A 15,007-nucleotide genomic window follows, 5' to 3' on the forward strand; every position below is an offset into this window, starting at 1 on the left:
ACCACCTTGACATCTAGGTACCGTTAGACAATTAGAACTTTATGTTTGTGTTTTTGATATTACTTCATTACATATAATTTTCTATGCATTTCAATTAAATTGTTCTTTCAACTCGTTAAAATTATTTATCTGCTAAATTTGATTACAAATCAGACCCCTTAACTTGATCCAATTTTAATTCACACTATTTTTTTTAAATTGTGTAAACCACATTAATTTTTTGTTATACGCGGATCCGTTTAGAGGCTAGTACCTCATCATCATCCTCTTCTAAAAATATTCCCATTATGATTCATACTATCCTCTCTCTCTTTCATTATTCTGTTCTTTTCTCACAATATTTTATAAAATAAATAGCAACACAAGTGATTCTAAGTTAGTTTAAGTTCCGATGATGGGGTAGTAATAAGAAGTATAGCTAAAAATTGAAGTGTGTCATACAAATTTATAAACAAAAAATGTAAAATGTCATACGGCAAAGTGAGAAATGTTTTTGATATTAAAAACATTTTTAATCCGACTGTTTAAAAAACTTTTTTTTTAAATAATTGTACTAATGGTCTCAATTCTGTAAATGTATAAGATAATAATAATAATAATAATAATGCACATATTTATTTATTTATGAACAGAACAAAATATAATGAAATCTGTATAAAGTTTTGTTTATTTTTTAAATTATCAACATCTGTATAATTTTAACGAATGAATGAATCTTTTTAACATATTGGCTTAGGTGATGGATTCAGCACATTGGATGATGAAGTGCAGTAACTCAGCAGATTTACTGTACAAATACGAGGGGTTGATACAAGCTATCGAAGTAACAACCAAAAGTTTATGGACATCTTGGATTGTAAGAAAAAAGATTTTAAGAAATAATTTTAGTTTTAACCCGGTTTTCTAGGGATGAATACTGTAGTATAGTCGTATTATTTGCGCATTGTATTTTCTATCTTTTTTACTTGAATTAACAAAAGAAATTGCCACCCAATGTTAGCATAAGCTTGTCAACATCAAGAAGTAATATTTAAAAGCACAAAGTAATGATTCATAAGGTAATTCTCATCTGGATATTTTAAAATAATCAAACAGAGAGAATTAATTCAAGTACATATTTTATTAATATTATGGAACCAGTTACTTATTTTATAATAATTAACAAAATATGTTTTCAAGGAATCTATCGATGAAAATATCGTTGATGGGCTGAATAGAACTCTAGTCTGTGAAAGTATTTCTAGAAAGCTTTTATTGGAGTGCAATATAGACAGGTATAATTAAAACATTTTTACAATAAACATCACTACATATTTAATAATGTAGAATACTTTAATAAAGACATTTAAATATTTCCAGAAATATTTTACTGCAATACAGTGAGGCTTGGCATTGGAAAAATATAGATTGGGATATACCAACACATGTAAATCAGGTAAATTTATTGCTAAAAATAAAATATGAAAATTAATTTAATTTGGGGCACAGAACTAAACGGATTTGATGTTATTTCAGATATTTGTGAAAGGAAAAGACATTATTTTTGTGTACGAAAGTGTCCTAGCTATAGTCAAAGGATACAATCAGATTATTATGTTTTTATCGGACGAAGAAAGAGAGCTATTTAAACCATTAATTGACGTGAGTAAATGTTTCAATCTTCAATATATTTATAGTATTGGTGTATAAAACAAAATAAGAAAACTTTCATAAAACAAACTAAAAATTAGACATTTTGCCACAGCTGAGCGAAATCCAATCAAATATATTATAACGTTTCATTAGGAGTCATTTATTTCTTAAAAAATTATGATATAATATTTTTAAAAAGACATGAAAAACAATAAAAACATAAGTAGCATGTATTATGAACATGTAACGCAAAACACATTATATACCTTTTAACACTTCAAATATCACAGTAGAAATCTATACACATAATGACCACATACATTTTTATAAGAGACATGTGTCTAAATGTGTATTAATTTGAGATTCTTCAAATAAAAAGTAACAACAAGGGCAGGTAACCTTGGTACCATTAGAGTTATATTCTAAAGATTCATCTATATCGTCGGAATGCACACTACTCGCATCATTGTTATCTTGTGTTCCTTTGAAATCATTAGACGTGTTAAAAAAGTCATCGGCGAAGGTTTTGGAAACACACTCCTCCAAATGGTCACTAGCATCATTTCTACTTATAAGTTTGTTACAAACTGGGCAATTACAGTAATCATCGGGTAAGATATTTGGCTCCAACTTTATAGGTGAAGATGAATCAGTTAAAGACACTTCTAACACTGAATCATCATCTAAATGCAACCCACTTAAGTTCATCTTTGAGGGAGTATACACTTTATTTATCGAAGAACTGGAACAGGGATCTTTACTATCTGCCTCAGTTAAATCGATGATCGATGTACTGGATGTTTTAATTCTATTTGGAGGTTTGTTAGCTGCGATGTGTGTCAAATCAATTACATGGGAAGAAGAGGTATCTAATAAATCATTTTTATCTTCAAAATCGTAATTTCGTATACACTCCTTGATATGATCATCGATCATAGATTCGGATACAGATTTGGCACACATAGGACATTTGTTCAAACCCATTTTCTGAATTTTAGAAGCTTTATTCCATTTATCGGAGCCTACAGAACTTGACTTGAAATCACTAGATTCTAGGGTAAAACCTTCCCCATAAAGATCACTTAGTATTTTGTTACAGTCTTTGATCATGTCAGTGGGAAGACTATAATACAAAGAAAGGCTTTTAGGATTAAGAGTAACAGTAGGGGGCTTATTGTTAGGAACATCAGTATTAGAGCATGTCGCAGTCTCAGATCTCCTAATCTTACTGGGTCTCACATCGTCAATTTCAGTTTCATTCGGACGTTTATTTGTATTGCTATATTTACTAGCCCAATGATTTCTTACTGTATTTCTTAATTCATCAGAGGGCAACTCTGATATGGAAGATTTTTTACGATCGGTCGTTTGATTTAAACTGTTTGGTAAAGTAACATTTTGAATACTTTTAGTACTATTATTTGTAATCACTATTGTACTGGAACTAGCAGATGAATAATTACCTAATGATTTTTTCGGATGATGTTTTGGAAAAAATGTTGTTTTATTTTCTATGGAGACACTACCTGTGCTGTTTCGTTTGTCATTCAATGTTGATGGGGAACCTTTAGAACTAATATAATTTCTTATATCCGGTACATTGGTAACATCCTTAATAGCTTTTGATGGGTTAGCTTTTTTCTCGGGTTCTTTAATTTTGATGAAGGTCCCCGAACAGTTGCGTCTATGTCCTTCCCACCAGAAGTCTGATGGGCCGGGAGCTCGGTTGCTAGATCTGCGAACCATACCAAAAAATGGTCTTTGTTTTTGGCAAGGTCCGTTACATCTCCACCAGTGAGTTTGGTATAACCGCACCTGAAAGGAGATAGTTTATTTAGTAACTAATCTGATAAGAGTACATTAAAATATAAATAGGTAAAGAGTGATGTATAAGTAAAAAAATATTTATAAGTTAAAGAATTTCCGTGAACTTGCATAAAAAAAACTTAAAACCCCCCTGTACTCTGAATCATTTGAATACATTCTTAGAATATAATATTATGACTTCTAAGACATGATAAATCTATCCCCTGTGATGTAGTGTTCTTAAGATTTTTTCACAAAGACATAACCTAATGATTAAAACTACAATTACTATCATCATTCCCTCATACGCCCCAATGGTGCATAGGAAACTGCAAAGGTACATCAATCGCAGGGCATCTCGATTATATTTTCTTGGTACATGAATGATGAGTTTTTTGCCCAGATACTAGAATATTTCATTATAGAAATAAAAGATAAGTGATACTGAAATCCACAAACTCGGAATAACCAGTGACCAGTTTCATCGCTTTTGCGACATCTTTTAGACTGGTAATAAAAATTTGTAAGTATAAAAATGACATAATAGTAATTTAATTTATTTTTGTCTTATAGACCTTTATAAGAAATGTTACTGGGTAAATACATAAGATTGTATAATGTTATTTACAATAAAACATTACAGTATAAAAACCACTTTTCAAATCAAAATTTTAAATCAGTTATGTTGGGAATTGAACCCGAGATCTCTTACGCTGATTACTAAATACACAAGACCACAAAGCAGGCAATAAAGGCGGCAATTTATTACTTAAAAGGGGTAAAAAGCTTACCTCGTCAATAAATGTGTGGTAAACGCTGATATTAATGTTGGCTGCCTTGTTAATACGGTGCATGTGCTGAAGGAAATTGGGCCCATGGCCATCTCTGTCACGGTCATTATTAGTTAGAAACAAGTAAGCGTGAATCATTTCATGCAGCAAGGTCTCCACGAGATCTTTTCTCGGCCTCAACTTCAAAAGTGGTTCACTAAGGGCGATATCACAAAACCCGCCTTTTCCCTGGTACCTGGAAAATACGTCAATTCAGGGGCATGCACTTCAAATAAGAATTTTTAAATTTTATTTCGATAAAAAAAAAATATCTGAAGTTTTCTATTTGGATTTCTTACAAATCGATGATCGTAGAACAATGACGCCTGTGATTTTCTTCAACTTTACATAAGAGCGGTTTAATTATTTTTGACACTTTATGTCATAACTCACTTTCAATCACTCGATAAGTTCAAAAAGATAAGACAAAAGTTCCCTTGATACTTGGGTTAGTTATACAGGGTGTTCTTTAAGCCCTGTCACATCCGAAACCACGATGATCAGTATGAGCAAGAAGACATATTGGCACATTAAAATAATTTTTTAGAATGAATAAAATATAAAAAAACAAATGGTTTCTAACTTCTGCAGGAGAGAAACGAGGAGGGAGGACTGGGGAGTCTGACACACCGTTAACCACGCGACCGCGCCCCCCTCGCTTCTCCCCTGCAGAAGTAAGCAACCATTTGTTATTTTTAATATTTTATTTTTACAAATTTTCTTCTCTCTAAATATTTTTTTTAATATGCCAATATGTCTTCTTGCCCATACTGATCATCCTGGTTTCGGATGTGACAGGGTTTAAATAACATCTTGTATATCTAATTTTTTTTCCAACCTGGAAGCTATAGCCTTTATAAAACCTTTTCAAAATCAAACATAAAAAAGAACGATTTTGTATATTTCACACATTCACCGTTGTTCTACGATCACGACGGAACGTTTTTTTTCTGGCCACCCTATATTTTTTTTACTTTTGCGAAATTCTTATAGTTTCTGCACCCACAGGAAAACTCTTGTTGTTGTTGTTCCAATAGAGAAGCCAACTTTGGAGCATCAACTTTAGGATTATCTTTAACACGTTTTATAACCCGGCATTCATTGTATTCATTAAGCAGCGACTTGCAGCCTGTTTTTAAGGCGTCTATTTTGCTCAACATACCTTTTTATACTGTACTGCATGGTAGTGATGTTTTTAAATTATTTTTTTCAATATGTTTTTCCCGTTTTACAAAGCGAAATGAAAATTTCACACACGTCAAAAGTATTTTTTAATTTCCCGCCCATTACCAAAATAATTTAGCACTGTATGGTGATACCTAAAGTAATAAATCACGTGCTAACTCAATATAAATTATGTATGTACGAGGGTCAGTCAAAAATTAATACCTCCTATTTTTTTCTCCTTTTAATTGCTAAGAAACTAAAATGCAATTACATAGGGTGAAAACTACACAACTGAGGATTCATTTGTCACTTTTCACTATAATATCTGTCCATTTCCACAGTTTTGGTCCATCTTTTAACAAGGGCATGTATTCTATTGTGGTAAAAAGCGCAAACTTTTGAGTACCCCAGTTGTCGAATAATCATCATCACACTGCCTTTACTGAAAAAGAGAATGCGACACACTTAATCTGTAGTTATCCGGCGGTCACCACGAATGATGACATCGACTCGCTGAATGTTGCGTGGAGTCACTGCAGTCAATGGCCTGTCGCTCCGCTTTTCATCAGCAAACTGTGTTTGTCCTTCAGACATGTTACAGCAACGAACCCATCGTCTAACGGTGCTGACATCCACTGTTGCATCACCGTGCACATTTTTCAGTCTTTCATGTATGCGAATGGGTGTTTCACCTTCTGTATTCAAGAATTCAATCACAGAACGCTGTCTAATGCAAACATCAATGCTGGCCATTTTGCAACCGATTGCAGTGCTGGCACCTGTTGACTCAGAAAGTTACTCCTGCAGTAGATTGTAGAAAAAGGTTTGAGGAAATAGCGCCAAATTCAAATTTTTCACTTGACTAACTTTATTTAAGTAGAAAACATAGGAGGCAATAGTTTTTGACTGACCCTTGTATAAAGGAGATGATACAATTGGTTGTTTCTAAATCATAACATGTCCTCCTTCTGCAAATGCGGGGCTGTCAAATCAGTGTGAGATGAAATTTGGTATTGACGTGTAGTTCATATTTTTTTATGAATTGTTTATTGACATTTATCGATTAAAATTATTTCTAGAATAGTTTAGGATGCTAAATCAAAAGAGAGGACAAAAATAAATATTATGAATTTACAGATATTCAATGCGAGTATTTGAAAGCACGATTGTATGAATTTTACTGTGAGTCAGTGTATGTATTTTTATTGTAATTTTACTACTCTGCTTTACCAAATTATTTGTTCACTCTTTTGACTAACGTAATGAATGTGTACGTAACACTAATGGCATTTATAAACAAACTCATAAAAATATTGTTGAGTTTTTAAAATCAATTTACTAAAGTTACAAGAGTGTATATTGATATTAATTTAATAGATTATTTTTTAAGAAGAACAATACATACCTGCAAATTCCCGCGCAAGAATACATCCGTTTACTCCAACGGACCACTACACTAGCCAATTTATTCCAGAAAAATGTGCGATCGAACTGCATGAAAAGAGCGTGAACGTTTGGCGTAGGGTCCGCGAGCTCCCAAGTTGGGCTTCCTAAATTGGTTCCGTCTTTTGATTTAACCGGAGTAATTGATTTGTATTTTTCAGGTGGCTTTTTGTTTTCATTCATCCTGTCATATTGCTCTTGGAGCTGCAATGCCAACGCATAATCTTTGTCGACGTTCATTTTCACTTTAAGTAGCTTCCGTCTTCTTTTAATATATTTTCATATTCTCAGCATAAATAACTCTGTTTTCAAAATACGACAGTAGATGGGATATGACTGAACTACATAAGTATTACTTTAAAATATGATAATATTGACAACGACACAAGCCTTCAAATTTGGCACATTCTTACTTTGCCTTTTGCTTTTTTAATCTGACGTTTGAATCTTTGAATAAATGAGATAACTAATGTTGCCAAAACAAAAAAAAATACGTTTAAATTCCTAGAGTTAAAATGAGAACCTACTTCACGAAAATTTAAAAAGAAATGTTGCAACTGAATAAAACAAAAAATGATCCGCCAGTGCCAGTCGATGATAACATAGAGCATTTTTTTAATAAATAGGTGAGCAAATATATTTGTAGAATCGCAATGATCACTTTTTTTTTTATTGAATGCACAATCAATAACATTGCGTTCTAATTTATTTTGAATTACTTCAAGTCTTAAAAACTTTTTTAAATTTCAAACGTCTCCTAATTGCTAAAATATATTTCATGAAGTAGGGAAGGGTGGTGTCAATAGTAACAGGTGTCGAATGTAACAATCACTCTTCGTTCATAAACATTCATCAAGAAGAAATCAGAACTATCTATTGGACTGGATCGACATTAACAATGAACGCTATTTGTTTGATGATATGGGTTCAATAAATAACATTGAATTTTAGCGTTGTGAAATAAAAAAAGTATTTAATAGTTATTTTTTGTAACACTCCAATTATGTATTTGTTTGTTTTATTTTTATTTTACTTTATTTAGTAAAAGAAAACAACAGCCATTACAAAAAAATTATAATTTACAAATTAACCAAAATTATAGGCCAATTATAGTTTTTTATACATAACTAAATGCAATGTCAAAAAAATAAGAAAAAAAGCGTACATTGAAATAGCCTCTCCGCATCATTCCACACGTAAAAAATAAATAAAATATGACAATAATAATGAAATAATAAAAAAGTAAAAGAAAAAGATTTTATGGACTTTAAAATCCTTTCGCCGGCGGATCCATACGGAGAAATACGAAGCTATCAGCCCTTTCTTCTTTCAAACAATAGAAAATAATTACAATATCAAAGTGTAAAAAAAATAACATATTAGTCAACAAAAACCAACAATTTTTATAATTTTTCATCGTTTTTCGTTTTAATAAATGTTTTAGCACCAAATAAATTGATTTTACAAAATAATGTCTTCATTGACATATATAAAACTTCTTGTATAATGTTCAATAAGAACGCAACAGACTACTCTTAATTTGAATGTAACCTAAACCTTACTCAAATTTAAAATTTAGACTATTTTTAACGAAATAAAAACTTTTTTTACGATTAACCCAAATGTTTTAATTGATCAATTTAATGGCTTTTGACCCCATTAATTTATATTCAACTGTATTTGTAGTATTTGCGAACGCTTGTAGACAAATACCGGATTTTACCTCATTCAGATTTGAAATATTTCGTGAGATGGATAATTTAAAAAATAAATATTTACATACTTCAAACTAAAATAGGGAAAAATAACGATTTGAGTTGGTAAAATTATAGTCTAGGCATTTAGAGAGCTCATGATTAATTGTTGACCTGTTCATGTCAACCACTTTACACACTGTGTAACATTTACCATTCTGTCTATTTGAAAATGGTAAATGTTACATAGCCCATAAAACGATCAATTAAATCAGCCAATTACAAGTCATTAGCTCTTAAAATGCTTTGTTCAGTATCTCGGTTGTAAGATTGTAGCATGAATAAAAAAATATTTTTATTTCTCAAAATCCAAATTAACGCGTTGGATGAACGCACTTTAAACGAGCTCATAATTTGTGTAGGCCAAGTTGGCTTCTTGTCTGTCATTTATTTGAGTATTCAATTTTGCCGCTGTTTTCTGTTTTGTCCAAAGTTGATTTATAGTATTATGGTCGATAGTAAGAGTATAATTTGTGGTCGATAAGTCGATAGGCCGATAATATGACTTGGGTTCAGACTTACTTTTGTGTTTGTGCGGTTTTTCAAACGTACTATTGTGAATTATTCTGCAGGAATGTAAAAAAACTATTCAACCAGGCATTGATACAATACAATGGAGTTTCGGGATTCCGGATAGCTACATCAGAAGTTGTTTGGATTCTATTCAACAGGTAAAATATTATATCAATTATAAACTCTTACGAATGCTCTTGAAATATGGTTATCATTCATTAACATGAAGAAATAATTGTTTTTAGCTGCTAGAGTTTTTAGATTGCTATAAATTGTGCAACCACAATATTGTAAAGGTACTTGAAAAAATATGTGACACGCCATTGATTGAATTTAACTTGCACAATTTACTAGAGTTAAATCAATTTCAAACGACTTTAAAATACATGATGGACACAGCTATGCAAACACTTATGTCTCTGTACAAAGAAATAATCACATATCTTGTGATTGTTTTTGAAGGCTTTGAGAAACACATTGATAAGGTCAGTATAAGTTAGTAGATATAGTTTACAATTTATTATAAAACAAATTCATTCAGCCAAACTAAGCACCATAGAATTAAGAATAGTCCAGAAACCGCATACGCACATCAAGCAGAAGGGGACTCGACTACTCATAAATGAGTAGGTTTACGTTTTGACCCATTAGTTTCTTTGTAGACGTCGCTCAGTACGCAACTCCTGATTTGAATTCAACTATGCCGTGTTGTGTCCTTTTAAAGTGTAGAAATACTGCCAGGATCTTAAAGAAACAGGATGCAATCACATTTCATGTAAAATTAGCAAATGAATGTGTATCTAACAAATGCATTACTTAAAAATTGAATTATTTTTCCATCTGTCAGATTGTCAAAGAAACAAAATGGACATTTCGTTAGTGTTGCCAGGGTAGTAAATTTTTTTACCCTACTTTGCTCATCTAATGAGAGAATTAATGAAAGTTGGATCTCAGATTAAACAACTATGTGGTGGACATTTGACCGACATTATTTTCAAAACATCAAATATTATTTAACATTGTATAAAAATATCAGTTTTATGTAAAATAAAAATGGTTTTATATTTTAGGTTTAAAGTTCATAATTCATTACTCTTATTGAATGACCCTTTACTTATCTACTCTGTTGTGTTAATCAATATTTCCACGTGCACAATAAAATTTTAGAGAAATTAACAAATTGCTTTTTTTTACCTTACATTTGTGTTAGGATTTTTTTTCCAATCAAGCAACATAACGCTGTGACCTCACGAATGCGCGCGGCGAAAGTAGGGCATAGTGGGGGATTTATTGGACACAGTCCGATGTATTCAAATATGATTCTACGCTCCTTCTAGACTATTCTTAATTCTATGCCAAGTACTAATTAAATTTAATTTACTAGACTGTAAGTCAATACTGCCATACCTATAAAATATTTAAGAAATACCACTAAAAAAAATGTTTTCAATGCTTAGTATAATATAATAACAAATCTGATTGGCAGTTGAATGAATTTGATAAAAGTAATTAAATACATAATCTAATAATCTTTCCAATGAATTCGTTTCATGTGAAGTTCAAGCGATTCCTCCATTACCATTTGGTAAATTTACATTCAGTATGAAGTTGCAGCAATTTATCCTTCTCTGATTGGTCTATTTGCGTTTAAACAATTTTCGGTTGGTCAATTCTACTAGTTTTCATTCTGTGTTAAGTTGAAGCGATTTGTCTATTGGTCTATGTGCATTAAAATGAATTGCACGTTCTCCTATTGGTTCTAATGCCATCATATAAATGAATTTAACACTAAATTTAAACGCTGTGCAGTCTTCTTTTAATTAATTTTCTGTACAAAAAGTTATACAACATAATAAAAAATAATTACTTTCGGAAGTACTTTTTGCTTTAGAATGAACTCATTCGATGTGAAGTTGGTAGAGTAAGATTGCTTTTTAAAAATTATTTAATTTTATTTCCAAATTGATGGATGGTAAAAAAAACAATATTTGCCTAAAATTTATTGACAAAGAAGAAATTAAAAATATCTTTGGTTTTCCTTTTCTTTGAATATTTTGTAATATTCTCAATTACTGAGGTTAAGGATAAGGAGATAAAGTTTAGGAGAGAAAGTGGAATTTTTGTAATGTGCATAATTAAATTATACACTGAGTTGTATTTCAAGATGTTTTTTTTAAGCTAAAAAAATTGTGAAAAAAATATCTGCACGGGAATGGAGTATGGTAAATTTTTGGAACAACTATGATGAATAAATTAGTTCTCAACTTATACCAGTCAATGATATTTTCTCTTACATATTTTTAGATACCGATTCCTTGGTTGAGATACATCAAACAATACGACATGCTTTTAGAGACCGCTGTTATTCGTGCGGTCAAAATGTCCATGCGTAATATGCTGAATCAGGTTACCGGCGATGGTAATTTTAATAAATACAATTTAAGATAAAATGGGCAGTCAATTTGGATTGTTAAATGTTGAAACAGAATTGCAGAACTTTTTTAAGAAGGGTAAATGGAAGATAAGGCATTTACAGGCATTGTCTTAGGCTTGTTTTAGGGATCACTCAAACCTGTGTTTATTCTGTATCTGGCGGATGAAGAATTCAGTTGTGCGTGTGAAATACAACCAGAAATCTCAGATAAAAACCCTGAACAAGGTAATCAAGTGGAGATAAATCTGCCTTGTAGTGTAGTGGTTGGCACGTTTGCCCACTATGCTTGAGGTCCTAGGTACGATTCCTGGAAGGCTGAATGCATAAATCACCTTACCTTCTATGTAACAAAAATTATCCAGAGACGCTGAAATTTTAGTATCAATGCAGTGCCACTGGATGCAAATAGAGAACTGGTGATGATGAACCTGCGTCCTTACTTATTTAAAGCCCTTGATGTGCCTGAGATTCTCCTAATGTGTGCTAAAATTATTCTGTTGGACAAATTTAAATCAATGAATTATGTCCACGTAGAAGGGTAAACGTGATTATGTTTTTTTCTATGCAATGAGGAGGTCCTGTAAATGTCTAGTTTTCCTGATACCCTTTTCAAAAAGATTTTACATTTCTGTTGAAATGTTTATCAATCTTGATAAACTCCCTAGTGGTTTAAATCCAATAAGGTCGAACTTGGTTATCACGTGGAAGACGGGACTGACTAAATTCCCTCATTATAAGCATTACTCGTTATAGCAGAGAGAGGTTTTTTGAATCCAATCGCCATTGCATATTGTCACTATTGAAAATTATAATAAATGCTTACAAACATACCAGTTTCTAAATTTCAAATTCATATAAATAAACATTAATATTTTTTCACAATGTGATAAAGATAGAGAAATCTTTTTTCACCCTTCAACATATTTCACGCCACGTTCTATCATACAAATAATTGCCACTTTTCCGCAAATTAAAACACTTCTACTAAATGTTATTTAATATTTGTACATAACCACTTACCAACTTTTAAATGTCTACCGGTTTTGAGACGTACCCGTCTCTTCGTCAGGACACCAATTAAACTAACATGTAAACCAACATGCAAAACCCACTGTACACCTTCACCATAGTTGTTGCACAAAAATATAAAACTAACACGACATGCATTTTAATAAGCACATGCACTGATTAGGACAAACATGCACTGATTAAATTATGAAAATATTTTGTTTGAGAAATAAATGAAAAAAGTAGATGGGATAGAGGGAGGGGGTAAGCTTAATAGGTTTAATAGGGTGACAATTACAGTGGAACATTGTATTATCTAATAACATTTAGTAAAATGTTTGACCACAAAGTTAATGCTTTAAATATTAATATTTATTTATTTATTAATTTACACGCCCTACGGGCTTTTACATATATTAGAAATTACATTCAAGTGCAGCAGTGAAACATAAGTATGTAAATTTAGTTAAAATTAAAGATAATATAAGAAAAACGAAAATATACAATAATAAGTAAAAATAAGGAAATGTACCAACATAGGTATATGGGTACATAGAAAAATATTTAATAAATTTACATATGAAAACATACACACATACATACACATGCATATGCATACATACACACACACATATACATACATGCATGTACATATACATACATATGCATACATATTGAAACACTTCTGCTTGTTAGTAGTTAGTAGTCATGTTTACAATTCGAGGGTTAAGTTTCAACTTATCTGACATCACCCACTTGTAATATTCATTATGCATTGACTATAGAACATTTAAAAAAAACATTGTAATAACCCCCGAAACAAGGATGTCATTCATAAACTACAAAAAAAGTTTTGAATTGTTATGAGGTGCCGACCCTGTGCTTACTAAGTTCACAAAGCTTGGATTTTTTACACGCAATTTAAACCATATATGTGATACTTTGTTAATGCTGTCTTAGTCTCCCATTTGGATTTTATTACTTGGGTTCTTATTTCGAAAATGATCTTTTTAAACAATCGAAGAGTTTTTGCTCAACTGTTGACAGTATTTTTGTTCGGTATGTCCGAGAAGAAGTTCATTATAAAAGTGAATAAATGTATGGAGAAAACCGCAAACTTAAATGTCAACTAATGTTTCCTCATTATATCCAAGATCTCGCTATTTCCGTGATCGTTATAACCAAGTTCGACTGTACTTAATTTATTCTACATTTTTTTTCTAACTATCAAAATGTTGTTGTCTGACTGTATGTATACTTGATTTTATTTATTTTTAGTTTCAGTCGGACCTCTTCCTCTCATCAAGATGAAAGTTTTATTGGTTGATAATATTATTCAATTTAACCCCACGCACGATGATGTTGCCGCAACATTTGACGCCATTTTACCTACCCTACTTTTCATGATGGATGAGTTACCGAGATTGTATGAGAAGTTTGTTTTGCCTAGCGCTGGTCTAAAAAGATTCCGCTTGGTTATTGAGAGTGAACCTGAAATTGTAGATATTCAAAAACATATAACACTAGGTAATACGCAACAAAATATAGATATTATTTATGTAGGACATGCGATCTCTCAGATGAATGTGTGATAAAACTATGTACGATAGGTGGGCAAATGTCGAGATCCGTACATTATGTAAAGCAGAGATAAGCATTATCGACAAAATCAAAGGAGTCCTGCGTTGGTTTGGACATGTTAAGCGAATGATAAAAAGTTTCACTACCAGATTCAACAAATACTTCAAGATAGACATGTCAAGTTGGAATAATCAGCAGGCGTGCATGAGAAGATGTATGAATGTAGATGAAGCAAGATCTGTATACAAAGACAGAGTGATATGGCGTTCTATCCTTTTGCCTACTACAGGGAAACGGTGTGTTGGTTTGTTGTTGTTTTATAGGATGTATCAGCACTATTTAAAGGGGTCGTTGAATATTTATTAATTTATTCATTACAAAGTACATATAACATACTTAAAGTACAAAGATAATTTCATAAAATACCAGGTCTGTGTTGAGTTGGGACCGGAAAAATGTACCTTTAAATTGAACCGGGTCGTGGTACCGTGGTAGTATTATGGATTCACGAGCCAAAGGTCCGAATTTCACTCTACCACTACTCGATTTCCATTTTTCCAGCACAAGTTATTTACGACTTTTAGGAAATGCTTTTTTTTTGTTTTGTCGGTTTAAATCAGTTTTAGCATACCTCAAATTCAAACAATGGAATTTGGTACCAAAATATACAAAATTCTTCTGACCCTCTCCCTGGCATCATGCCTACAAATTGTCTAAAACAATTTTCTCCAATATTATCAGACTGAGGATTGGCCACTGTATTATGAATAAACATTCGTTTAAAACCATTGACTAAAAATAAATAAAACGTAAAAAGAAGAATTCATAGACCACGTGTT

The 15,007-nt window shown here is 31.7% G+C and overlaps 2 protein-coding genes across 2 annotated transcripts in view; one reads left to right on the forward strand and one right to left on the reverse strand.

The window, feature by feature from the left end:
• The window catches only part of kl-2 (dynein heavy chain 2, axonemal kl-2), a 73,143-nt gene that overhangs the window by 7,979 nt on the left and 50,157 nt on the right, over positions 1–15,007 (forward strand). Inside the window, exons 8-15 of the mRNA XM_088224347.1 lie at positions 737–856; positions 1,180–1,274; positions 1,360–1,435; positions 1,516–1,641; positions 9,205–9,303; positions 9,391–9,630; positions 11,450–11,564; positions 13,866–14,114. Coding sequence (XP_088080473.1) covers positions 737–856; positions 1,180–1,274; positions 1,360–1,435; positions 1,516–1,641; positions 9,205–9,303; positions 9,391–9,630; positions 11,450–11,564; positions 13,866–14,114 — 1,120 coding nt within the window. The remainder of the gene's footprint in view (positions 1–736; positions 857–1,179; positions 1,275–1,359; positions 1,436–1,515; positions 1,642–9,204; positions 9,304–9,390; positions 9,631–11,449; positions 11,565–13,865; positions 14,115–15,007) is intronic.
• On the reverse strand, positions 1,228–7,346 carry mh (DNA-dependent metalloprotease SPRTN). The gene is made up of 3 exons (XM_088224348.1): positions 6,841–7,346; positions 4,230–4,464; positions 1,228–3,447 (listed from the first exon to the last, which is right to left on the reverse strand). The coding sequence occupies exons 1-3, from the start codon at positions 7,116–7,118 to the stop codon at positions 1,957–1,959; spliced, it is 2,004 nt and encodes a 667-aa protein (XP_088080474.1). The 5' UTR covers positions 7,119–7,346; the 3' UTR covers positions 1,228–1,956.

Source organism: Micrasema longulum, unplaced genomic scaffold (assembly GCF_059751315.1).
Source record: "Micrasema longulum isolate JH-2025_06_02 unplaced genomic scaffold, ASM5975131v1 h1tg000280l, whole genome shotgun sequence".
Taxonomy (NCBI): domain Eukaryota; kingdom Metazoa; phylum Arthropoda; class Insecta; order Trichoptera; family Brachycentridae; genus Micrasema; species Micrasema longulum.